This window comes from Carassius carassius, chromosome 9, assembly GCF_963082965.1.
Source record: "Carassius carassius chromosome 9, fCarCar2.1, whole genome shotgun sequence".
Classification (NCBI taxonomy): Eukaryota; Metazoa; Chordata; class Actinopteri; order Cypriniformes; family Cyprinidae; genus Carassius; species Carassius carassius.
Genome location: NC_081763.1, coordinates 11,359,920 through 11,386,911, shown reverse-complemented (window position 1 = coordinate 11,386,911; position 26,992 = coordinate 11,359,920). Strand labels below are relative to the sequence as shown.

Sequence of the window (26,992 nt, the reverse complement as noted above, 5' to 3'; positions counted from 1 at the left end):
AACGTCTCCTGTTCAGTCATTCTGCGACTGAATAAATGCACTTCTTGTCATGAGAAAAAGTGACAGAAGCAGCAGTTGTGAGTGGGTGGCCATCTCCGCCCCTATATGTTAAATATTTTGAATACGTTAAACTGAAAAAAATTATCGCCTTCGTTAACGAACAACTTTTGACACTCATACACATATATATATATACATTGGTCCATGACTACCGCGGTGGTAAAAATCAGCCACCGTCACAGCCCTAATATATATAAAATATATATATATATATATATATATATATATATATATATATATATATATATATATATATATATATATATATATATATAAATAGAAAACTACAACAACAGTAATAACATCTTGTTTTTTTTACTTTATTTTTGATCAAATAAATGCAGCCTTTATCCCTTTCTCCTTTTGCTGTGATGTTCCTGAAACCGACTGGCTACAGTTACTGATGCACAAGCCGTTAAAACTTGTCGTTGAGTTAATCACAAAGGCTTTAGTCATTCGCTCCCGAGAGACTGCATTCCAGCGCTCTGAATAGCAAGTCCTGGTGTCCAGAGACTGTAATACAATTACTCACATTTGTGTGTTTGTACTGGAAACTGCTGGAACAGCTGGTCAGCCCATAAATCAATATTAAGGTAGTATTAGTAGCGGCAGGACCAGCCATTGTGGCCTGGACAGGAAGCCCTGAAGGTGTGTGTGACTGGATTGTTTTCCTTCATCTGGTAAGGCCTGTTTATTTTACTCACATGACCTTCACTGATACTGTCCCAGACTCTGTAAGCTCCAGTTTCCCAGTGAATAACAAGTACAGTATGTGCTGAGTTTTAATCACACTACTAAACTCTCATGTAATAAATGAAGCAATTCCAATAGGATCCTCGCAATGCATTGCTCAAGCCCTAAATATAATAATATAATATGGTGTTGGGTTAGTATGCAAAAATCCCTACTCTTAAAGGGATAATACACCCAAAAATCATTTACTCACCCTCATGTCATTCCAAACCAGTATCTTTGTCCATACAATGAAAGTCAGTGGGGTCCAGTGTTGTTTGAACTACACCACTCTTTAAATGATCTTCGTTTGTGTTCCACAGAAGAAATAATATAATGTAAATACAGGTTTGAAATGGCATGAGGATGAGTAAATGACAGCATTTTCCAGGTCTGTACATCATCAGAGCCCATTATGCTACAAGTACGGCAAGTATGTGTACATGCATTTTAACTAAAAAAGCTGGCTTTTTAAGATGTGATGGAAACACTTTAGTCTGATGTAAGATGTTTAGTCTATTTAAACAAAGTTACTTTTAGCTCTTCGTCCGTGTCCGTTTACCCACAATGCCTCAGTCACAGACTGCACAGAGCAAACAGCAGAGAGTTGATCGGAGGTCAGATGTCCTCAGGACTCACAGCCGCTCGGAGAGATTTAACCAACAGGTTGATTCTTAAGGATTAGAAGCGATGGATTAGAGGACTGTTATCTATTATAACCAACGTGTTTTCACAGATTTTAATACAGCAAATAAATACACTACTGTACAAAAGTTTGAGGTCAGTAAGAGTGAGTTTTTTGTCAGAAAAGAACAATTCGTTTTTAGCAAGGGCAAATTAAATTGTTCAAAAGTGACAGTAAAGACTTCTGTAATGTTTCAAAAGACTTTTTGTTTCAAAAGACAGTTTCAATTAAATGCTGTTCTCTTGAGCTTGCTATTCATCAAAGAATAAAAAAATATATATCTATAATGTATATATATATCACAGTTTATACAAAAATATTAAACAGTGCAACTGTTTTCAACACAATGATAAATGTTTCCCGTGCATTAAAAAAATCATCATATTAGAATGATTTCAGAAGAATTATGTGACACTGAGTCTGCTGCTATCGCGGAGATATATTTTAAAATGCATTTTAATTCTGATTAGCTTTGCTTAAAGTTGATCAAAAATAAAAATATCTAATAAAAATAGAAGCAATTAAAAATATAAGCTATTTTGCATAAGATACATTTTGCTAGCAGACATAAGCAGGACAGTCTCTTTTTGCACCGCAATGACGCATCCAGTATATTCAGAATCACTATTTATTCACTTGTGTCTGGTGTGTAAACGGTGTAATACTGTGGATTTTTTTCACACATTGCTACGATACAGGATCTTTAGTCAGACATATTGCCGAACCAAATTCATTTCAACAACAAGTCCTGTTCACACATGACCTCTAAATGGAAAAATGTACTTAAATTTGATGTGGAGGCGCCTACTGTCACATTTTTTCTCAAATAAATGTGTGTTATTCTCAACTCAGTCAGAGATAAGGGAGGGTGAGAGCTGTAGACTTGTTCTGGGTCTGTTTTCCTAGATGGATAAAATGGATGTGTGTATTTCAATGATTATTAGATGTGGGAGTTTTTTTTGGTTGATACTTACTTGACATTTATGCTGTAGAGGATAAAAACTATGCCTTATTAAGAAAATGGAGGGGAAACAATTTTATAATATTGTTTGTGTTTGAAATCGTGCATTTTGGGCAAACTGGAAAACGACAATTGGATTGACAGGCAGATCATTATGCAGTGATGTAAGAGATTGGTTTATGAATCAATTGATTAGTTGATTGATTGGCTTCCCTTTAATGCCTCTCAAGATCAATAGCACACAAATGAGTGTTTTACCATGGATAGATTTTAATGTCACAGTTAAACAAGGGTGGAATTTAAATTTACACAAAAGATGAACTCTATAAAGGTGTTGATGCTAGTAGTTGATGTGTTAGTGGACTTTCTTTGCCACTTCTAAAGTACTATGTAGTGTTTTACCCTACTTGATGAAGGATCGATCGTAATCAACAACTTCCTGTTGTGAAAGTTGGCATCCTGTTTCTTTGCTTGTTGCATTTTTTGTGAAAATGAGTGAGAGGTTGCTCACTGTATCTCATTTTTATTATAGACCCACAACTCTGCTCTTACATGCCAGCCTTTAATTTTCCAATGCACCTGAAGATCCTGACTGGAGGAAGTCAGACTGTGGGGTAGTTTTTTGGCTCAGATTTCCATAATAACATATTTATGCAGCATTTTATGTGTGTATTGTACGTTATGTATACCTATATTATTATTATTATTATTACTACCAACTACACTGAAAAATGGCTTTAAACAGTTTTCAATTTTTGCTTTAAAATTTCACAAATAATTAAAAAGAAATGGCAAGTAACACACTGAATTAAACTTGAAACTTTGAATTAGAAAGACTAAAATCGTATTTGCTTGTAAATAAAACAAAGGTTATTAGAATAAAATTTCAGGGGCCCAGTCTTCGTACGTCGCTAACTCAGTTAGCTGGATTTGAGCGTTGATGATTTGGCATGATCTTGGGTTATTTGACTCTTCGAGGCTCATCCTGTATTTGCTGTCATAGCAACAGGTCCATAAGTTTCAAACCTGTCAGAGAGCTGCTTATTTCATCTCAACAGGATTAGATTGCAAGTGGAACTGATATTTAAAATCTATCCCAGCCACTACTACTTAAAGTGTGGTAGAATAATAAAATGTTGATTCCGGAAACAAAAGTTAAATTTTTGAAGAAAAAAGTTGAGAATAAACACACTCGTTTCATGTTCATTTGATCTCGTTGGACGCCGTTAATTAGCGTCTGCAGTGGACACTTTTTGCAGTCGAAGAGTAATGCACTGGAGACTTCTTCCTTTTTCTCATCAGATATCACATCAGAAAAGTGGAAATGAATTGTTTAACAAGTGTTTAATAATAATGTATTAATAAGGGGTAGCCAGGCTATAGGGAGGGCTTTGTTGCCCCAATAAGGCAGTATCTATTTAATAATTTCAATAGATAAAATGATTGTTATTAAAATCAAATGTTATTATTGCATCCTGTTAACGCTACTGAGAATAGTATCTGCCAAGTATAACTATACTAAGTAATAACTAAGTATAAATAGCATAAATAACATAACGTAAATAGAATGGCTTTTTTCTCTCATATGCGCTGTAATTTCTTTAGCACACTGAAAGCGGAAGAGCGTTATTCGTGTGAAGCATGCAGCATGGATCATTATTAGTTCTGCCTAAAGACAGCACAGTGCGAGCTCAGAACAAATGTGTTTACTCGCAGGTCTCAGTCACTAAACAGCGCTGTGAGAAGCAGAGCTCACCTATACAAACCACAGATGTCACAGTGATTTAGACTAGTTTAAAGGCAGATGAAACTGCGTTGCCATTCTCAACAACACTGACGGGGAAACAGGAGAAACACTGTGTGACAGCAGTGCAGTTAGAATAGGCTACTTTTCAATCCACAAATTAATATTTACAATGGATTTACTGTAGTAACACTAAACATACCAATTAATACATTTTTACTAAACACTCGGAGTCGTTATGCAATTAATTTCCACTTTACCGATGTGTGATGAGAAAAGTGAGTTTGGCAAAAGACGGTCTTGAACCCAGATGATCGTATCATACACTACTCTCCAGTGCATTACTCTCTGACCCACCCGACTGTAGACACTGAATAACACTGTCCAACGAGATGAAGCAAGCATGACACCAGTGTGTTTATTCTAGACTTTTTTAAAGGATTTTATTATTATTCTACCTTTTTCTTCCGCCGCAAGTCTATGGTAGCCCAAAGAACCGATTGCGGGAAAGTTGTATAATTTGGCACACTGATAGAGGACAGTCCCAACATTAACTATCAAATTAACTAGCAAATTTGAAGTCTCTAACTCCAACTCTCTAGTGCCACCACTTGTCCAAAATTTAAATATTTTTATGCTAATAACTTTTGAACTGTAAGCCAGAAAATGAAATTTATTTTTTCCTCTGAATCCTTGGCTCATGCCAAGTCGAATGAACCCCAAAATTAAAAAATCGCAAGGTTTAGTTTTTTCGCTATTTAAAATTTTTCGAATAACCTACTTTTTCGAACTCGTCCTAGACGGTTAGTCCGATTTTCATGAAAATTGGCTCAGATCATCTTCAGACAATGCTGGCAAAAAAAAATTATGGAATTCAAGTTGATTCGTCCAACCGTTCTCAAATGACAAGTGAACAAATTTGACGAAAGCATGCAAAAATGCATGTGAGGCTATATCTCGGCTATGGTTTGGCATATTGAGACCAAACGTGGTGTGTGTTATAATAACCATGATTTGAGACTACCTGCAGTGTTTCAACTCAGCGCCACCTAGTGGTCAGGAGATATGAAAAATGCATATTTTGGCTTACAACTTCTGAATGATTTGGCCAAAAATCACTGGTGTCTTCAGATTCAGTGAGTCATGTCGAGTCGAATGATATCCAATTTTCCCGTGTCAGCCATTGTAGGCGTCGGCCATTTTGAATTATGTTTTAAAATGCTGTATTTTTTGAACGCATCGTATCAGATCGTATCGTTACGAAAATAATTACAAAAATCTTCGGCTCCATGCCCTGAAGGTATTCAAAAAGTTTGGTGGCATATCTCTCATAATGAGATATCACAAAAATGCTAATAACTTTTCAATATATTAGACTATTGAAATGAAAATGGTCTCCCTATATTCTTTGGTTTTTGCTGAGAACGTCAATACCAATTATGCCAAAATTGGCCATACTTCCTGTCCGCCATTTTGATTAATGTTGTAAACCTACTTTTTCGAACTCCTCCAAGACCGTTAGTCCGATTTTCACCAAATTTGACTTGGATCATCTTCAGACCAAGCTGGCCAAAAGTTATGGATTTCGTGTCGATATACGAAGCGGTTCTCATTTAGCGCATCAACGAATTTGCTGGAAGGATGCCAAAATACATTTGGGGCTGTATCTCTGCAAATCTTTGACATATTTGCACCAAACTTTGTATGTGTTATTGTCACCTCAAACTGACCATGCCACATAAATTTGGTAACAGCGCCACCTATTGGTCAAGAGTTATAAACCATTCATTAACCCTGAATAATTACACTTGTAAAAATGCTAATAACTTTTTAATGCATTAGCCTATTGCAATGAAACTCATCTCAAAATATTCCCTGGCTTATGCCGATAACATAGATACCAAATATGCCAGAGTAAGCCGAACCTCCTGTCCGACATTTTGATTTATGTTGTGAACCTACTTTTTCGAACTCCTCAACAACTGTTAGTCCGATTTTCACCAAAATTGAATCAGATGATCTTTAGACTGTGCTGACTAAATGTAATGGATTTTGTATCGATACACGAAACAGTTTCCGCATACCACCGTGACGAATTTGAGGCATCATGCCAAAATGACACTTCAGGCTGTATCTCTGCAATGCTTTAGCATATTGACACTAAACTTTTTGTGTGTTATTGTCATCTCACACAGAACACACCATGATTTGATTACAGCGCCACCTGTTGGTCAAAAGTGATAGGCCATTTAATTGCATTACTAGTGGTTGTATTTATGATTTTTCAGCCATTTCAATTACAATTATCCTAAAATTGCTGTAATTGCTCACTGTTGCATTTAGTGTGGTCCTTCATGCCATGCTTAGCTCCTAAATTTGCCGCTGGAGTGCTTGGCCCCGTAATTGCTGCTTGCAGCTATATTTTTTTATAATTATTGCTTGGCCCTACTCTTCTGTATTTAGCTTTATTTTAATTAACTATTTTAATTTTCATTTAATAGTTTTATTAAAAACGTCTACCAAATGAGCCAAAAGTAAAAAAAAATTCTTATTATTATTATTATTAGTGTTATTATTAAAATACAATATTAGTGTATTTATTCCTGAGCTGATATCTGCTTAATATACAACATCAAGTCAATAACCAGTATAGCATACTACTATTTGAAGATTTGGCATACTGCATGCTGTTTCAGAAAAAACCCTTTAAGCATTTAGCGGTAGGGCTGTCACTTTTTATTCGAACATGACGTGAAATATCCGTAATCGAACTATAAATAAAATCTGTTTTTTAAAATGCCATGTGTAGCACATTTTTTACAGTCTATGATTAGACCATTTGTTTTTTATTTTATTCTTTGCCATCTTATCCAGTAGAGGGCACTCTAGACGTATTGTAGCGTAGGCCCATGACCAAATCACGTGAATAAGAGCTAGTAGCCAAGCACGTCTGTGCGCTCCGAACGCGTGTTCCAGGTCAAGTTGATAGACTGGTGTTTCTTGCAAACAATATTAAGAAGTTAGGCTAATTAGTCTAGGCTATATGCCTTACTCCTGTTGCTGTTTAAGTTGTCACGTTATTGTTTGTGCCTGTTCTGAATCGTTTTTATCCTAATGTTGTGAGATATGCATAGTGGCACTTCATATAAGTTGATATTCTAAGTTGATAACCTGCTGTTTCAAACATTAAGACAAAAAAATAATAATCCAGATAGTCCTGTTCATGACTCACTGTTAATACATTTGTGATTGAATCTCCATTTGGCTACAGTGTTTTTTTTTGTTTAGTTTTTTTATGCGTGGGGGGGGGGGGGGGGCGGGAACGTAGATATTCGAATATATTCGAATACATTGCATGATATTCGATATCCATTCGAATTTGATTTTTCTCAAAAGTGACAGCCCTATTTAGCGGCATGATATGCTTTGCAGTAAGCTACTGTATATGCTGGTGTATACCAGTTTTTATCCACCATCCTTTGTTGTGATGGTCAGGAACATCAGTACATACTATGTCACTAGTGTTATTATAACATTAGATGGAGAGGACTTTAAATATTAAAAACTTTGCACATGTCTGTTTCATAAGTCTGAATATTTCATAAATGGCCATAAATTGGAAATTCAACAAATGATTAAATACTAATGAAACATCTACAAGAGAAGAAGGACTTCATTGGTTTTGTTATATGCAGATGAGCTAATCTGCATTAGATGAATATTAAATTGGAAGGGAACGAAGCAATCGTTCTGTGCTGGCGTGCTCTCTCGTTCTCTCTCTCTCTCTCTCTCTCTCTCCCTCTCTCGCTCTCGCTCTCTCTCTCTCTCCCTCTCTCTCTTCTTGACCTGTCTTGGGGGATACTGTAGACCACCCTGGTGATTTCGAGGTCTTTAATTATTAGGCAAACACAGTTTGTTAAGAATATTTGTCACCTCCTTTCAGAACGCTGGGGGTTTCTCATGTGTGTGCCGGTGTCACCTTGTGTTCGTGTTTTTGAGTGTGTTATTAGTGTGTGTGGAGTGTGTATCCGTCTGCATATAAAGACAATCTCCATGGCAACCAGGGGAGGAGTGTCAAAACTGTGCGTAGAGAGGCTGATGTTCACCGTGGTTCGGAGAGAAAGGTGTTAGCACAGTTGCTTACTTGGAAAAGAGCAATACATAAGCTAGTGGAATAAAAAAGTGCATACAAACTATGTAACTGTTCTGATTGCTCTCAGTTCGGTTCGGTTTGGTTCACTGTTTTAAGGGTCACTATTTGGTTCGAGTGTGCTGTGTACAGGGAAAAAAGAACTGTGGTCAAATAAAAATAAAGAAAATCAAACTAAATACAATACAATAGAGCAAACATACAAATAATATAAAATATTTATCATCTATGATTTAAAATTAAGGATAATTTAAATATAAACAAACAGTATATATATTACTGTTATATATATAAAACATGCATATTTATTTTAAAATTATCCTTCATTTTAAATAATAGATGATAAATATTTAATTTACAAAATTATTATAAAGCTTTATATTTTATAATTATAAAGTTACACAATTAACAGTAAATATTAAGTAGAAAAATGTCCCATTTGTGTATCCATTATTTGCCATTATTTAAAACATTACATTTTCATTATGTATTTTGGTATAAGTCCTTGAAAAACCCATATTGGTCAGCAATTACTCTATTTTATAATCTCCTCCTTTTTCATTTACACATTCACTCAACATCAACACACACAGCTTTATATATGTAATGATGACAGCCCTCAAGTGTGTGTGTGTTTGTGTGTGTGTGTGTGCTCTTGTTTTTGTGACATATCAGGACACAAAACTCTGTATAATGACATGGGTATGACACAGGTATTACTAGGAGAGGGTGACTTGTGAGGACATAACCCATGTCCCCATTTTTCAAAACGCTTATTAATCATACAGAATGAGTTTTTTTGAGAAATTAAAAAAGTTTCCTGTGAGGGTTAGGGTTAGGTGTAGGGTTGGTGAAGGGCCATAGAATACAGTTTGTACAGTATAAAAACCATTACGCTTATGGGATGTCCCCACTTTTCACAAAAACAAACGTGTGTTTGTGCGTGTGTGTCGGTGTGTAAAGAGAGGGGAGCGGGGTGCTGTAATGCTAACACACTGCCCTGTCCCCATGTATACCAGTGAGAGTTTAGAGTGTGTGAGCCAAAAACACAGTCAAACCAGCTCCATTCCACATGCACACACTGCAAATGCATGTCCAGTTTAGAGCTCATATTAGCAGTATTATCTGTCACCTCATGTAATTTATTGTTTTTAGTGTCATATAGTGCATCAAGAGGGCATTAGACACTAATGTCTTTGATTGTGAGAATAATGATGGGAAGTGAGCCACAAGACTCAAATAGTGGTAATGTGAACCTTAGTGGAGGCTTGGCACCATTTGACACAAATCTACCATCTATTCAGTTGGTTTCATAAAGTTTCAGTAGGTCTACTACTAATATTTTAGTAGTATTTCATTGTATGTATTTGTCCATTTATTTGGGGGAGGGTCTGGACTGCCTAGAAACCTGGAAGATCCTGGACCCTAGTTTCAAAATCCCTGATTTAAAGGATTCACTGTTACGATTCATTTCAGTTGATCACTTTCCCAAACCATTTAGTGCATTCGGTATGCGGCCAAATCCTTGTTTTCATTTGCATCAAATTAAGCGTGGCATGAACTCTGACTGAGGTCTACAAAGACTATGAATTCTCTTCTGCTCTGAGGAAGGAGTTCACAGAGGTTGCATGTGTTTCAGACACATCTGGCCTGTGAATTTCTGTCGTCCCGTCCAACATTCCGTCTGAGAGAGAGGTACAGAAAAGGGAGACACCAAAAAGAGACAGAAAGATTGAACAGACTTCTAGTCTAAGACAGATGGCACCTGGCATGCGCTGTTTGACCTGGCCTACAAGACGGGAATGACCACGTCTGTGTTTGCTGGAATCCAGAGAACCCAGAATTCCAATTTATGGCATTTTATCTTATTCAACTTAAGTCAGGAATTGCATATACAGTGATGCAGGCAACGTTGACATGATTTCATCATTAAATACATTTGCACTGCACAGCCATCAAGACAGAGACAGGAATAAAGAGAGAGGAGGGGGAGGGAGAGAATGTGTGGAGGGGGGGTGACACAACGTCATAACTACAATCGCCAATCCGGCCCATTGCCATGGAGACAGAGACATGTGAGCAGGCCTATGGCATTCACAGTGAGGGTGCTCCGACCTGCTGAGAGATGAGAGATGCAGCAATCTGAGGACGGGAGGAGTGACCCAGAGAAGAGACGTGAGGAGGTGTGAGAGAGAAATAAAACGGTGATGTGGTACATTAAATCTAGCTGTGCTGGAAAATCCTGATAGTAGCTGTATCTAGGTGGTCTAGATGGCAGGTAGACTGGGTTTAAAGCTGGAGCTGGTGACCCTGGACCTCAATTATAAAATGTAATTCATGTTATGAAATTCCAGGATTTTATTTGGTGTTTTGAGAAATTAAAGAGATTCTTGATTGGTAATGTACTCATTTCCCTGTCATTCCAAACCTTAATGACTTTATTTCTTCTGTAGAGTGAAAAAAGATGATATTTGAAGAATATTCTCTCTGGTCCTTTCCATTCGCTTCATAGTGACCATAGCTGTTAAGATCCAAAAATGGCAATAAACAAAGTCAATATGACTCGTGCGCTATATTCAATAGCTGTGAGGCTCTATCCACTGCACTTATACGCTGTGTATGTACTTATGCACTCAACCGTGTAATGTAATATAGGATTATTAGGTTATTTTGTCATTCATAATCGGAGTCTGGTAGCCCCTTCCCCTCCGCTATGTAATTAGAGCTTTTTTTGAGGTAGTTCTTTTGGGATATTCTTTCATGGTTCACTCATAGACTCTTTTATGTTTTTTTTTGTTTGTTTGTTTTAGGTCATTTTTGTCAATGAACTGTCTGCGTATCTAAAAGACCTGTGCAAACTGTTCAGTTCCACAAAAAAAGGAAGTAGTAAAATAAAAACCTTTTCATTTTGGGGGTAAACTGTTCCTTGAAATGAAAGGAATGATAGAATATAATGTACGGGGTGAGTAGATGAAAAGAGGGAGATGAAACAAGAGGAAGTGAGTGGTTGTGAAAGACACAAGCTCAGTAGGATGGGGTGGGATGAGGAAGTTGAAAATGACTAAACAAAAATTAAAAGAAAAATAAATGTCTGCAATTTTGATGTATTATGCCCTCATGTACCCAACTATGATGTGCATCATTTTCTGAAGTTTTCCAAGAAAAAGAGAGCAGCACCAGAGGAGAGACAGATGGGGAATGATCACTACTGCTTGTGTTAGAGCTACTGTCCCAACATTTCTTCCATCAGCATTTTTGATATGATTATGATTTTCACTGCAGTAGAATGGGAACAGATCAGAAAAAAAAGAAACGAGGGGAGGTTTTTTAAATCATTTAACTGTAAAACTTCGCCTTGTTTAAAATAAGTTTGTGTCATTGGTCAGAATTTAGTTCAGAATGAATGTTTAACTTTGTGATCTACATTAAGCAACAACGATGGATGGTGGAAGGAAAAATCTAGTCAGATTTCAACATGACCGTAATAAATATATTTCTAAACTTGGTATGTGTTTTGAAACTGTTTTCAAATCTATCATCATGTAAAAAAAAAAAAAAAAGATATTGGCAAGTAATGGATTAATCACATAATATTACATATTGAAATAATGTACGAGTAAGACGGCTGTTATTTAATAGTGAGCAGTACCGAATCTTTCAATATTTTTGAACAAATGTGCTAAATGATAGGGTTGATTGAATGTTTCAATGATTCACTCACCAAGACAGTTCTGGTTTTGTCCCTTAGTCTACACTTTTGAATGAATCTGTTGAATGAATAACTCAAGCAACTCACTTGTCTCTTGTCAAGTAGTGTCAAATGGAAAGAGTGACTTCCTGTATTTGCTACTCTCCCCCTCAGTGCCTGTAACATGGGCTTTAGTAAGAAAGAAAATATGCTTAGATCAAAGACGACCCTAAACAGGAAGCTGTTACCACAAGGTATTCAGTAGATGTACACAAGACTCGTGGGTAAACTGTGCTTCTTTATATAGAATGGCACTAGTTTTTTTTACGGCTTACGGTTGTAGTTCTCAGCATATAAGTGCACCCACGGATGTGCTCCCTTATGCTGTTGTGGTTTCAGGGCCCTGTTCTCTCTGACAGAGAACATGATGCATGACTATATCTGTATAAACTGCTGCTTTAGCTGCACAGTAAGTGGTGCCCAGAGCTATAGAGAGAGAAAAAAAAATCTTTACTGAAGGAAGATGACTTCAGCTCTGGACTGTTTTCCAAAAGGTGTAATTTCCACAAGCTGCACCAAATGAAACTTTAAAATAATGATTGTCTCCCCTACACTCCATCTGTCTCACACTGTTTGGCGTGTTAGAGTAGCACGACCCAGTTAGCGTCTGCTGGTGGATGCCAGATCTGCAGCATCTGGACACAGAAAGCTGCTTTCTCCATTGATAGCCATTCAAGTAATAACTTTGTATTCTGATGAAATCATTGTTTTTGCAATTTATTTATTTATTTTTCGAGGACTGTTGAAGTCATGACATGAAACTGCACATGCTACGTTTGACCCATTCACATAATATCAGATCATTTGGCCTTTTTATGACACGCAAGGATATTTCAGGTTTTAAAATATCACATAATGTGACTCCTCAAAATAAATAACAATATTTGGGAAAATTTTACTTGAGTAAAAACTACTTTAATGCTATTTTAAAATGTTTTATGATTATTTTGATTCATTATTATTATTACCATAAATATATGAATTTCTTGAAAAATCATTTTTTTCAAGTCCATGTGAAACCATTTGGCACGTGTTTTAAACTACAATTTACAAGCTCTTCGATCTTGTTTATTATGAATCTGTACTTCTGAATTGACAGGAAGTAAATCCATGTCTGCTATAGACTAAATTTTTCATACCAATTTTTTTAAAACTTGTACTCCATCTGCTGTTGCCCAGTGAAACCATTTTCAGCAATTGTGACCTGTATCTGAACCCAAGTCTCCTGACAGCGAGTGTTAATTAATTCATAATTCTTACAGTAATTGACCTGCTCTATTACTGTCAGTGTGGATGACTTACAGAGAAAAGCAAAAACACAAATTAAACTACTCTATACATTAAACTTGAGCTTTTTGGCTTTGTTTTCCCAGGTTTTCACCACATACTCGAACGAGGACTATGACAGGCGTAATGATGAGGTCGACCCCATGGCGGCTTCGGCCGAGTATGAACTGGAGAAGAGGGTGGAGAGACTGGACCTTTTCCCTGTCGAGCTGGAGAAAGGTACTCGAGCCGCTGATGGAGTTTTCCTGACTAAACCATGTGTGTTTAGAGCCTATGTGACATGTTATCTTAAGGGTCCTTAACTTCCTGTTTCCAAACAAACTGACTGAAGCAGCTTGTTTTGATCTGTAAAGTAAGCAGCTTTACCTGATTAGAAAATCGGAGGGTTCGGGCCCTGTCTCCTAAAGCGGTCTGGTGGTTACGATAGCTACCGAATATCACAGCATAGACATAGAGGCATTGTGTTCAGCTGTGGAGTTTTTATATTCCAGTGGGAATATTAAAGTTATAACCGCTCTGGGCTGAAAAGAAGTGATTAAGAACGATATAACTTCAAGAGGATTATTTGGAGTCAAATGTATTTATAACTGCTAAATAATTATAATCTTAAAACCTGCTCAAATGATTTACAGTCACAGGATTAGTCCCATACTAATTCCAGGTTATTATCCTAATATTTAAGTTATTGCTGTCTAAAAGCCTTAAAGCTCTTTGAAGTGCACATTTACAATTTTTTTTGTATATAATACTATTTTGAATTAGCTTTTATTTTTAGATTTGTGGTTTTCATTTAAAATTGTAGTTTAGTAATTTCATTATGTGCTTTTTCTTTATTCTTGTTTAGTTTTTTATATTTCCATATAGCTTTAATTTATTTGTGTTTTAATTTTAGCAAAACTTATTCATTTCAGTTAGCGGTCTAGGCTAAATCTCTAATTTCTAAAAGTTTTTCCATCGAATATTTATATTTAATCTTATTTCAGCTCATTTTAATTCCCAAAAACTTGAATTAATAATAGCAACACTGATTTAAACAAAAGTTTTATTATATTGATCATATGACTACATGGGTAAATAACCACATCGGTAATTTCCACAGCATTACAGTCTATAGACTTAATTTCTTCCTGGTTAAAAGTTTTAAAGATTTCTGTCATCCTTTATTCAAAAATTCCCATCTGCCGTAGCTCTGAGGTCTGTCTTGTACCTCTGTGTACTAATGCTTGATGTTGTGTTCATTTATGAGAAGTCATGTAAACCGTAACGCTGTGATTCCTTCCGGTCAGATAAAGATGGATTGGGAATCAGCATCATCGGGATGGGTGCTGGTGCGGACATGGGCCTGGAAAAACTGGGAATCTTTGTCAAGACAGTGACGGAAGGAGGAGCCGCCCACCGAGACGGAAGGTCAGTTGGAGAATTACAGGATAGAGTGGGATTTATATAGATATGAGTGAAAATGAGAGTGAAAATATACTGGGATTCCTTTACCTTCTGCCATTTATTACTCCTTGGACATCTGCGTTCATCAGTCTTCAAAAAGGGTTAAATACCAAAGACACAGGCATGCAGTGGAAACTGTGAGGATCATGCATTAGACTGATATGAGACCACATTTATGCTTTTGTCAAAATGAATAGTTTTCATGGTTTTGTATCTATAAAACAGAAGTGTACCTGGAGTTATTCTTGACCGAGTATTTAGTCAGCACGCATGTGTATGGATGGAGGGATGCTATTTATCGTTCTATAATGAGTAGAATCTGACCTTGCAATGGCATCTGAGCTCTTCAGGCCCTGGAGTGAGTCATGGAGGTCACAGAGAAGCTACTTCTATCCGTCAAGCTCAAGAGCTTTGAAAAATAACAGCAGTTCGGCCTAGAGAAGACCACTTTTGCTTATGGCATTCATTTTGATCGCAGGAGATTCAGCGAGTGTTAGCAATCTTAATAACGTTGGTTATTTCTCGCCGGTCTTGAGTCAGTAGGTTCATGCTGCATTGCAGTGGCTTCTTACTCATTTTGGCATGAAAGTTAAAAAAAAACAGTGGGCCTGGAAGCCACAGGAGATATAAAAATCGAATAAACCAATGCTGAAATGAGCTGTCGCCACACGTGTGACAGAAGTGCTTAGATATTGAGTGGGACTGACACTTTGCTCTCTGAAAGGACCTCACCTTCACTCTCTGGCACCTCATTGGTCCTCCTGCTGTCTATCAAACACATGTGTCTTGGCAAACGGGCTGCAGGGGACGGTTTTGGATGGGGCTGGATAGATTGACATGTTTAAGACTGAGAGGATGGATCGATCATTTTAACGGCTTGGAATACAAGAAGAGGTTTAGTTAGGCGAGGCACTGCTTCAGCTTTCAGACTGAATAAATGATTCCTTTGGCACTGTCAGTTCCTTTACACGTATAGTGATGAGATTGATCTGTATCTTGGCCCAAGATGTAGCAGCCATTTTTCTTTTCCTCCCTGAGCTGTTATGCTGGTTATTTTTCTTCTTGGTAGGATCCAGGTGAATGACCTGATCGTGGAGGTGGATGGAACCAGTCTGGTGGGCGTGACCCAGAATTTCGCTGCAACGGTCCTAAGGAACACCAGCGGCACTGTCAAGTAAGGAAATCTCCCAGGTCAAGGTTTGGCCTGCTCATATTTTATTTTATTTTATTTTTTATTATTAAAGATTGGGGTGTTTTTTTTTATATTTTTTGAAAAGTCTCATTATTTATTTATTTAGAAATACAATCATAACATGAATTGTGTGGATTAGAATTACATTTAAAATAACCGTTTTATATTTGAATATATTTTGCCACCCATTTCTCTTCAGTGTCACACAATTCTTCAGAAATCATTCTTTTTATTAACATGCATTTATTTCATCTTTTTCTAAAAACTGTCTCTTCTGATCAGCTTATTGTGTCCTTGCTGAATAAAAGCATTCATTTCCTATTAAAAAAATACAAATCTTAGTGATCTGAAACAGTAATGTGTGTGTGATAGAATTACATATGACAAAAAAAAATATCTAGACAATTGCCACACTTCTTTATTTCTGTATCCAAACAATTAAAAAAAAAAAAAATAATAATTAAAAAGCTATATGTTCATTAGATTATTATCAGACTTGGTGTGAATTTTTTGAAAAATTCAGGTAGACCTCAGGCTTAAGTGTATTAGAATTTAATTTCCCTCTATTTAATCCAGCATTATCAGATGTACACTGATTCATTATCATCTCTAATATTGCTTTGTTACTTTGATTTTTTTTGACCTGTGTGGTTGTATCTACAGTGAAGATGAGGGATTGGGTAGCATTTCAAACAAGCTCATGCATCTGCGTCCTGTTTTCTCTTAAGCTCTTCTGGCGAGGCATGGATGGTGCTTGATTGTAGGGCCGGGAAATGGAAAATGTGATTAATAGAGGAGGCTTAAATCCAGTGGGAGTGAACACGTTTAATAATAACTTTTATTTTTGTGGAATACCTCAGCACAGAAGCGACTGACAATCAGTCACTTGTAAATAGGATGCAGTTGAAGGCATCCAGCAGGGTGGTGATGAAGTTTTGGAGCCTTTTAGGCTTCATAATGCAGGTCTTTTCTTCCTGTTAATCATCACACCTGAAAACAGTAGAGAACTCACTTAAGGAATGACAGCTAGTCCACTAGGTCTTAGCTGATTGGCTGGTGTTTGTGTTGCAGGTTTGTGATTGGCCGGGAGAAGCCGGGGGAACAGAGTGAGGTGGCCCAGCTGATCCAGCAGACTCTGGAGCAGGAGAAATGGCAGAGAGAAATGATGGAGCAACGCTACAACCCCTACATGGAAGAGGACGAAGAGGTAAAGCTTTACCAGATACACAATGATTTCACTTTTTCGATTTGTGATAGATTGAGTGTAAGTAACATGGGACTTCATTAAATAAATATATGCACTGCATGTTTCATAGCGAAGCATTGTATTGTGTTATGGCCAGCTCATGATCTGCTGGTGTTTGCAGTGTCGGAGAGTAAATGCTGCTCCACACAAACTCTTCTCTGCGTCTGCTCTGAGTTTGGCTCGCTGTATTTGGGAACACAACAAACGCCAATCGTCTTTCCTTATTGTAATGAGAAGCTTTAAGGGTTTTCTGCAGTTTTCCATTCAAATAAAAATTTAAATTGAAGAAATGAAGACAGCTGTAAATATTAGTATTGCAATTCTACTGTTGTAATTAAAAAATAAAATAATAAATTAAATACTTGTATACTAAAAAAAAATATTTTACAGTGGAATATTACAACATTAGTTTTTCTTCTTTTGTTTTGTTGTAATTTGTGTATTTTTATTTAGTAATTATTATTATTATTATTATTATTATTATACAGACATATTGATATAAAATTGCAGAATTTTGGCCAAAATGTGTAGGACTACAAGCAAGCAAATTTGCAATTCAGTTTTTTTCTCAAATCTTGCCTTTTCAAATATTTTTCCCAAACACTCCACTATATAATTTCTATAACCTATTCATTGCAAATATTTCGTTAAATTATAGTAAATATTTTGCCAGCGACTGTATTTTGTATTTTGACATAAGGTTTCTTTATACACAGTCCGACTGACATTATAGACTGATGAAAGTGTCATTGATTCACTGGGTGTTCGTCAGGTGATCAGACTCGCCAACAGATTTCTTGCTAATAGCTGTGTTTAGCTTGGAGGCTTGGATATATTTGGGGCTTAAATATGAATAAAAATGATGGAAAATATATATATATTTTTAGATCTATTTTTAGTTTGTAGGTTTTATAGAACCTCTAGAATATCTCTTATTTTGCCTCCAGTTAAATGGCACTCTGTGTATTGCATATGTCACATACAATTTAATTGCATTAATCTAGCTGTACCCCTTAATGATGGGTTATTAAAGTGATTTTGGTTGCATGCAGTGGAAGGCGGTATGTCACAGTATGTTTCTTCACCGAGACACTCTTTCAGAAATGAAAGTGAAAGTGACTTGACATACAGCCAAGTATGGTGCTCTGCATTTAACCCATCCAGTGTGCACACACACACTGTGAACACACACACACCGTCAACAATCAGGAATCATGAAATCACAGTATTTAACTCTGTTTTTAATAATAATAATAATAATAATTCATTACATTTATATAGCGCTTTTCTAGGCACTCAAAGCGCTTACATTGTCAGGGGGTATCTCCTCATCCACCACCAGTGTGCAGCATCCACTTGGATGATGCGACGGCAGCCATAGTGCGCCAGAACGCCCACCACACACCAGCTTACTGGTGGAGAGGAGACAGAGTGATGAAGCCAATCAGCGGATATGGGGATTGTTTGGAGGCCATGATGGTCAGAGGCCAATGGGCAAATTTAGCCAGGATGCCGAGGTCACACCTCTACTCTTTTCGAAAGACATCCTGGGATTTTTTATGACCACAGAGAGTCAGGACCTCGGTTTAACGTCTCATCCGAAGGACGGTGCTTGTTGACAGTATAGTGTCCCCATCACTACACTGGGGCGCTAGGACCCACACAGACCACAGGGTGAGCACCCCCTGCTGGCCTCACTAGCACCTCTTCCAGCAGCAACCTAGTTTTCTCAGGAGGTCTCCCATCCAGGTACTGACCAGGCTCAGCCCTGCTTAGCTTCAGTGGGAAACCGGTCTTGGGCTCCAGGGTGATATGGCTGCCGGCACTGCTAACATGTTCGTGCTGTATATGTCTCTTAATTGTCCTCCACACCTGCTCACATTGGCATGGTGTGAGGGGAATTGATTAATAATTCAGTAGTTCTTGCAGTCTGTATGTATTCTTGGAGATCTTGGGTGTGAAAGTGAGGGCAGAATGCCATGGCAGTGCGTCTCATGGCTAGGTTTGCCAGCTCAGTGCTCTCTCAGTGCGTTCTCCTCTGCAACACTGAGCTCACGTCAGTCGGATGTAGTTTTAACGTTTGAGAGGTGCCGAAACTGCTTCTTCACCCACATTGCAGAGCTCAAACCGATGCATGGACTTGGGGAGACAGAATGACAATCTGGGCTCACCGAGATAGAAAAATATATTTAAAAATACAGAAGCCGTCCTATCTCCTGTATGTATACTTAATGATCAAAAGTGATAGAAAAGACATTTACAATGTAAACTTTTTCAAATACATGTCCTTTTGAATTTTATATTCACAGAAGAATATTGAAAAAATATGAGAAATGTTTCTTTTAATAATCAACATGAATTTTGAAGACTGGAGTAATGACTGCTAGGGAGGGGTATTACAGGTATAAAATATATTTCAAAATATAATAAAATTAAAACCTGTTATTTTAAAATGTAATATTTTAAAACCTTATTGTTTTGATTACATTGTTTTTTTCATTACATAAATCAGCTTTTTTAATTGTAAGACCTCAAGCTGACCTCAAGCTTAATATAAAATAGTTATAATAAATGGTGACATAATTTAAGTAAATATTGAGATATTTATATATATTAAATATAATATATTATATATATATATATATATATATATATATATATATATATATATATATATATATAGTTTATTAATAATGAAGTATTTATATTTATATCTATCAGACATGTTATAATGTTTTACATTAATTTCTTTAACTATATGAAATAAAGTACAGAATAATATATGAAAAATAAAAATTGATCTGAAAAAAATCTAGATTCTTTAAAGTATTTTGTACCTCAGTTTGTTTTTTTACAATTTACAATGGATTTTCTAAAGACTTTTCTATTCTATTTGTGTCATTGGCTGTATTGGTGACAAGTGATAAGTAAATGACATTTTATAGAGCATACATGTTAACTGTATGTATGTGTATGTATATATATATATATATATATATATATATACTCTTTACTTGCAAATGCAAATAATATTCATTGTATCATTTGATGCTGAACTGATACTAACATACAAAACTGACCAATTGAAAAGGTCATTAACAAGAAAATCTTTCTTCAGAGGAATCGAGATGTTCACCAATTGATTCTGTCATGTGTCATTAACTGTGGCTGTTTGCCTGATGAGAGTTGCACTGCGTTCACTCATCCAGACAGGAAGTCATCGTGAGGGAGTTTGCTTGCTCATGTCCCAACATGAGGGGAAGTCCACTGTTAAAAGCATGTTTGTGATAGTGCTGTATTTGCAGTGGCTCTTAGGGAGTGTTGGGTGTACAACAGCCTTTTGAGGTCAGAGTAATTGCAGTTTTAGGATGTGGAGAACATGTTTTATTTCAAATGTGTTGGGACATGCTTTCATGGGGGTGATCCTCAGAAATTCCCAAGAGATTTTCTCAACTGCTCCCAAATCATTTCAGATGTGGCACATCAATGTTTTGCGTGGTTGCAATTCTGTCCGTTTGCTTCTACTCTCCTTTACTTCTCCCTGCAGCTGCAGTCAATTCAAAATGGTGGTTGGCCAGTCACAGGGTTTTTTTTTTTTTTTACAGTGTCCTGGCATGTGTTTCCCCTTGATCCAGTAGGTTTCTGCCTAACTAAACTCTGACATCTAGTGGTTAATGTTACCAACACACTAATCAGAAACCCATGCCCGAGTCATTTAAGTCAAGAATCCTTATCAAATGTCTGATACAGAAAACCTCTTTAGCTTCAAAATCCATAAATTGATTGAGCTCAGATATACTAATCTCAGCTTCACTGAAATCAGCACGGGTCTCAATATCAATCTCTCTTCTTTCTCAATTTCTCGTTCATGTTCAGACGGGCGAATATGCCACCGATGAAGAAGAAGAGACGAGCCCCATGTTTCCTAATGCCATCGAGGTGTTTGACCTGGCAGAGAATGAAGACATGCTCTCTCCTGTGGAGATGGACCCTGAGAAACTTACACACAAGTTTAAGGAGGTCAGTGGGACACACAAGAAAACTTCTAAAGCTGACGACTTACAGAAAAAAATGTGCAATGTGCCATTCATTTACTTTGATTGGCCTTTTGAAATTAACTGGGAATTGACCCAATATTAAACATATGCAGTACATTTTATTTTATTTAAATTCTAATTGTATTTATTTTATGATCAATAGCTTACAATATGAATCTAGAGTTTGTATGAATTTATTTATTTACTTCCTTGCTTACTCGCACTAAAGCTCCAATATTGAACTGTTTGTAGATATCTGTATGAACTCAATAATCAAAAAAGAAATGTGCATCTCTGTACCTCCATCTGTGTCTTTAGCTCCAGATAAAACATGCTGTGACCCAGGCTGAGATCCAGCAGCTCAAGAAGAAGGTACATGCCATTGCACATGCCATTTTATTTGCTTGCGTTTGCTTTAAAGTTTCAGAGTAATACACATTTGTAAGAGATCTTAAAACAACCTTTACTTGCCCTTGTGACGATCTCTCCGTCTCTCTCCAGCTGGCTCACGCTGAGCAGGATAAGCTGCGCTGGCGGATGGAGAGGGCTCAGCTGGAGCAGACGGTGAGAGAGAATAAGGAGCGGATGGAGAAGTTGGAGGGCTATTGGATGGAGGCTCAGAGCTTGTGCCAGGCGGTGGACGAGCACCTGAAAGAGACACAGACGCAGTACCAAGCACTGGAGCGCAAGTACAGCAAAGCCAAACGCCTCATCAAAGAGTACCAGCAGAAGTGAGTGCAGGGGATTGGGGATATTAACAACTCGAGACTCAGTATAATCACTTAAATCAGGATCACAAAACAAAATAAGCATGTTCGAAAGGAATTAGACAAAACTTCTTCATGTGACTTTGTGAAAGGGTTTAATGCTTATGTGTGTGTCTTAATGCAGAGAGATTGAGTATTTGAAGAAGGAGACGGCCCAGCGCAGAGCACAAGAGGAGTCAGAGGCCACCCACAAGGTGGAGACAGAAAACCTCCAGGAGAAGGTGCGCGTTTTCAGGAAACCATTTCTACTCATTTACTCTCACACTGGGAGATTTACAAGGGTGAATGCAAGTACTGGTTTTATATTGCATTTATAAGTGGTGCCTACTGAATTAAAGATTATTTAATTTGTCTTTAGACCTTTAAACAGGCATCTACTTACAAATCGAGTCTTCTGTGTATGTGCAGAATTCTTCAAGGTCCCTCAGATCTTCAGATCAGAGGTGCAAGAATAAAACTGAGAAATGATCTGGCTTTTTCAGTAGCTGTACCAAAACTGTGGGAGAGCCTCAAGTGCTCAAAAACGATCTGATTTTAAAGTTTGTTTTTCTTGGCTTTTAATGTATTGTAGAGTATTTTATGTAACCTCCTTTACTGTGTCTTTGTTTTAAATTGTAATATAGAAATACACCTGAAACATTATGTTTTTGTTGTTGAGCGCCTCACTTTTAGAGAGGCGTTTCATGCATGAGATGCTGCAAAATATGCGAGATGTGAGCATAGAAAACACAAAGAAAACAATGGAAAGATAATGCAGGGGAAAGGAACAATTGTGTGAACCTGTCCTAAGGGTTTGCATTTATTGCATTGTTCAAAATTTGGGGTCATTTATTTATTTATTTTTGAGAACAAGATATTAATTTAGCATGATTAGAATCAGAATGATTTCTGAAGGATCATGTGACGCTGAAGACTGGAGTAATGATGCTGAAAATACAGCTTTGCATCACAGGAATAAATCAAATTTGTCAAAAATAGTTGCATAGAAAACTGTTATAGATATTATTGTAGTAATATTTCACGATATTGCTGTTTTACCATATTTGTGATCAAATAAATGGAGCATTGGAGCATAGACATTTTCACAAATATTAATAACCCCAAACGTTTGAACCGGAATGTCTGCATAAAAAAAAAGAAAGTTGATATTAAGTGTAACTGACCTGAATTTCCATCTTTTCCCATCTCAGCTTACAGACTTGGAGTCAAAGGTCGGTGCTCTGAAGAGCTTGGATCCGTCGTAAACCTTCCGCTGTGGAAATGATGGAGAGAACGACAGGAACGCCTTGAACTCCGCCCACTCTACCCTCCGACCACATTTTCCCTCCATGACCTGAAGAGCTTGATGAACTACAGGAAACATGCCGAGGGGATGTTACCGGGGACAAAGAGGGGACAAAACAAACACTGTACCAGACACCTGAGGGACGTCAAGCCATCAGGAGGCCCTTTTTATAGTCATTTGTTAGTCATCTTCTCCATTTCTTTTTAAGCGCCCTTAAAAGTATTATGAGCCTCTCTGCTCTCGGCAGGAATGTAGAACCTCTTCGTTAATAAATGTTCACTCACATGCTTGCAGGAGAAACATGAAACGGTTGCTGGACAAAGATGGCATGCCCACAGTGTAGGATCTGAGCGAGAGGCGGCCTGTATAGCAGTGACTGTTTGTACATATTCTGGCATATATATAAATATTAAAATCGCTTAAGCAATGTTTTCTGTGCTGGGGGGAGGAGAAGGCGCAAGGGCTTTACTTTTCACATCTAGGCAAATAATACAGTGAAAACAGTCCAATTTTTGCATGGCAAAATTGCCTTTTTAGGACAAAATTGGAAAACATGGTGTGAAAAGTGTAATCTTGAACATTTACAGTAAGCATTCAGGGGCTTCTCATGTTTGCTTTTTTTGTAAATGAAAGTGTAGAATGAGTAGGGGTTTATGGGTGATGATTTCTCCAGTGCTTGTGGTTAGTTGGTGCAGTGCTCATGTGCCTCGATCAGCCCTGCAACGTGGTCTGACTCTGACATATCAGAGTAAGACTGCTTCTGCATTAATCAGAAATATGGCCTTGTTTTATTGCTACCCGAAACCTTTGTCCAGCCCTCTCTGTTTAAGCAGACTCGTCGTGTGTTTACTCCGATGTAAGTGCACTCAGATTGTACTATAGAGTCCAGGAGAATCCTAAAGTCGTGTCCCTCTGTTGGCTGTCATTCCTCCTCTCCTCTCTCCTGATGGACGTGGATTTATTCAGTATTATCGTCCCATATACTATGATGAGGAATCTCCTTGTAGTTGGATCTTTTGTTCTTTTTAAATGAGTTTGTACTCCTGGGAAAACTGGAATTTTGACTCGGCAATTGAAGGAATTTGAGAATTTAATTATATGGTTTTAAGAGATGCTGAGCCTCATTCGTAGGACACAAGCAGATATGAGATGTTAAACTCACATAAAACCACTCTTGGGGGCCATTCACACTGAACCAATGTGTTTCCCCTTTCCACACAAAAAAGTTTTGAGACGTGTCAACTACTTTTTTTAAGTTGAACTTATTTGTAATTGGAGCAAAATGCAGTTACATGTGCAAGATGCTGAAAAAGCCACAAGACGCCAATGCAAAGGTCGATCACGTCCATCTAGCACGTGTTTACTCAAAAGAAGTGCAGTGAAAAAGAAAAAGGCATTTTGGTTGAACCAACCCCACGTAAATGTAAGGGTTACATTCTACTGCTTTGCTTTTTTTTTTTTTTTTTTTTCACGCAAAACAGATGAGCTTCGCGTTTGTAAGACACTGTCAAGTGTCAACCCTGCGTTCTTTTCTTCTCCATTAGTTAAACTGCGTCTCGAGTTTTTACGCGACAGAACGTCTTCTGTGTGAACAGTCCCCAGTTCGTGGAGTGCAGGTTATTTTCTTTAGTTCAATCGGATAGTTGTGTCCTATTTTAACTGTTGGGCTTCTCACGACAACCATATTAATGAAAGAGATTCGAGTTGGTTTTTCAAATGCCAAAAAAACCATATTCCCAGCTTAGTATTGAAAACCTTATATTGTAGTTCTTCCCATTTCCCTCCTTGAATTATTTGTCGTTCAGCTTTTTACGAACCGTTCTCATTTTATGTGACCGTTCATTAAGTTTTTGGTATTTATTTTTAATATTACAAGTAATGTTCTGTTTTACATCGATGGAGCGTCATGTTGATCAAGCAACAGAGTAACACTGAGGATACAAACGATGCTGCAGAGTTTTGTGAAACAGTTGGTAGGAACGTCATATAATAGGAATCTTAAAGCCACTGCTGTTCTGCTAACCTACATGAACTTCAATCATCCTAAACCACAGTTAGACTGAGGTTATGTCTTGACTTTCCTTGTCATAGTCACATAAAATAATTTTTCAAGCAAGCGAGAACAAGCACTGACTGGAAATTATATTCTCGCTCTATTAAAGATGGGACTATTTTCTCCGTTGTACTGCTCTAGTTTGTTGACTCTTTAACCCTAACTAGACACCTGTTATCTAGCAACCAAGTGCAGAATGGTGTTTGAGAAATTGAAATGATTGCAAAGATTAATGCAATGAAATTGAAATTACTGCAAAGATTAATGCAGCAGTAAATGTATATAATAAAGCCATATTGAGGGATTTATTTTCTTTTATTTGCACAGTGTCAAGGAAACCTTGATTTCCCAAACGTAAGAAAGCCCACTGGCTTGACAAGGACCTCAGCAAAGATATCTGAATAAAACAGTCTTATTTGCTGTGTATAGTTCTGTTTACTGTGAGCCTCTGTTATCTGAAATGTAATATTTTGATGTGCTGACCATGTGTATGGATGTCCAGACAGTGGCACAGTTGAAACATTTCTTATCCGAGTGCGTCACACTGTAGAAACTGAGTTTTGGAGGTAAAGGACCCTTCGAATCTTATAAACGCTTTTAAATTTTCACATTTTAGCTTAGCTTAGCTTAGCTGCTGCCTTTAATGAAATGAATTTGCTTCCATGTACAGGACAGAGCTCTGTGTTTCTCTCCTCACTTGCTGGTGTAATAGTAAGTTCCTCTTTATTTTTGGTGTCCTACAGTGTACTTCAGTCTAATAAAAAGATGAGTACAGATAACATGTTTGAAGATGTTACGTAGCTGTGTCGTTAAACAAGCAGCAACTTGCTTGGAACTATATTGGAGAAGAAAAAAAAGTGTTTACAAATGCCACAGTTTTGTAATTTGAGGGTAATTGCTGTAATTGTGACACTGGCACATTTGTCTGACACCTAACATAAAGCAGGAACCCTGATTTAATAGTTGTTTTACGAACTCGACTCCATTTCCTCTGTACTGTTTTAGTTACTTTTTTTGTTTTTTCACCCCGCCATGTAAATCGCTACATGAACCAGAGGAAGATGTTCCTCAAATAAGCACCACCATCATGATTGATAATTGCATAAGTACTGTCATAATAAATGCAGAAGTGTGCTGAGCAAGTTGTGTCTGTTTTGAAAGTCAATGTGCGATCGATGAGAAAGAGAGTTGCTGTCGTGTTTTAAGTTGAATAGCGATAGTAACATATTGAAAAATTATTCATTCATATAAACATACAGGAGACCACAGAGTCATCATTTTTCTGTACATCACAAAAATTTTAATTTGCACAAAAACTGTCAAAAAAAATAACAATGTATTGCTTCTGTGATATCAGTATGTCTGGATATGTAATTATTTCTGCGATTCCATTTTTTTTTTTTTTTTTTTTTATTATTATTATTTCAAGACATTTTAACTTAATGACTGTTTATGCAACTGGCCCCTGGTCTTGTTTGACTTGAGCCAAAAACGAGAGTAATATGAAGTTTGAGAGCTCTGATTATAATTACTAACAAGGTCTGAAAGTCATCATTTTAAAATCTTTGGCTAGAAAGCCTTTAGGTTTTAAGAAATATCAAA

At 37.1% G+C, this 26,992-nt stretch overlaps 1 protein-coding gene across 1 annotated transcript in view; it reads left to right on the top strand.

Annotated features, from left to right (window-relative positions):
* The window catches only part of LOC132148947 (neurabin-2-like), a 43,759-nt gene extending 18,539 nt beyond the window's left edge, over positions 1–25,220 (top strand). Inside the window, exons 3-11 of the mRNA XM_059557757.1 lie at positions 13,454–13,586; positions 14,654–14,774; positions 15,880–15,984; positions 17,074–17,209; positions 21,125–21,268; positions 21,604–21,657; positions 21,787–22,016; positions 22,177–22,273; positions 23,243–25,220. Of these exons, the coding sequence (XP_059413740.1) occupies positions 13,454–13,586; positions 14,654–14,774; positions 15,880–15,984; positions 17,074–17,209; positions 21,125–21,268; positions 21,604–21,657; positions 21,787–22,016; positions 22,177–22,273; positions 23,243–23,296 (1,074 nt within the window). The 3' untranslated portion in view covers positions 23,297–25,220. The remainder of the gene's footprint in view (positions 1–13,453; positions 13,587–14,653; positions 14,775–15,879; positions 15,985–17,073; positions 17,210–21,124; positions 21,269–21,603; positions 21,658–21,786; positions 22,017–22,176; positions 22,274–23,242) is intronic.
* The last annotated feature ends 1,772 nt before the right edge of the window (positions 25,221–26,992 follow it).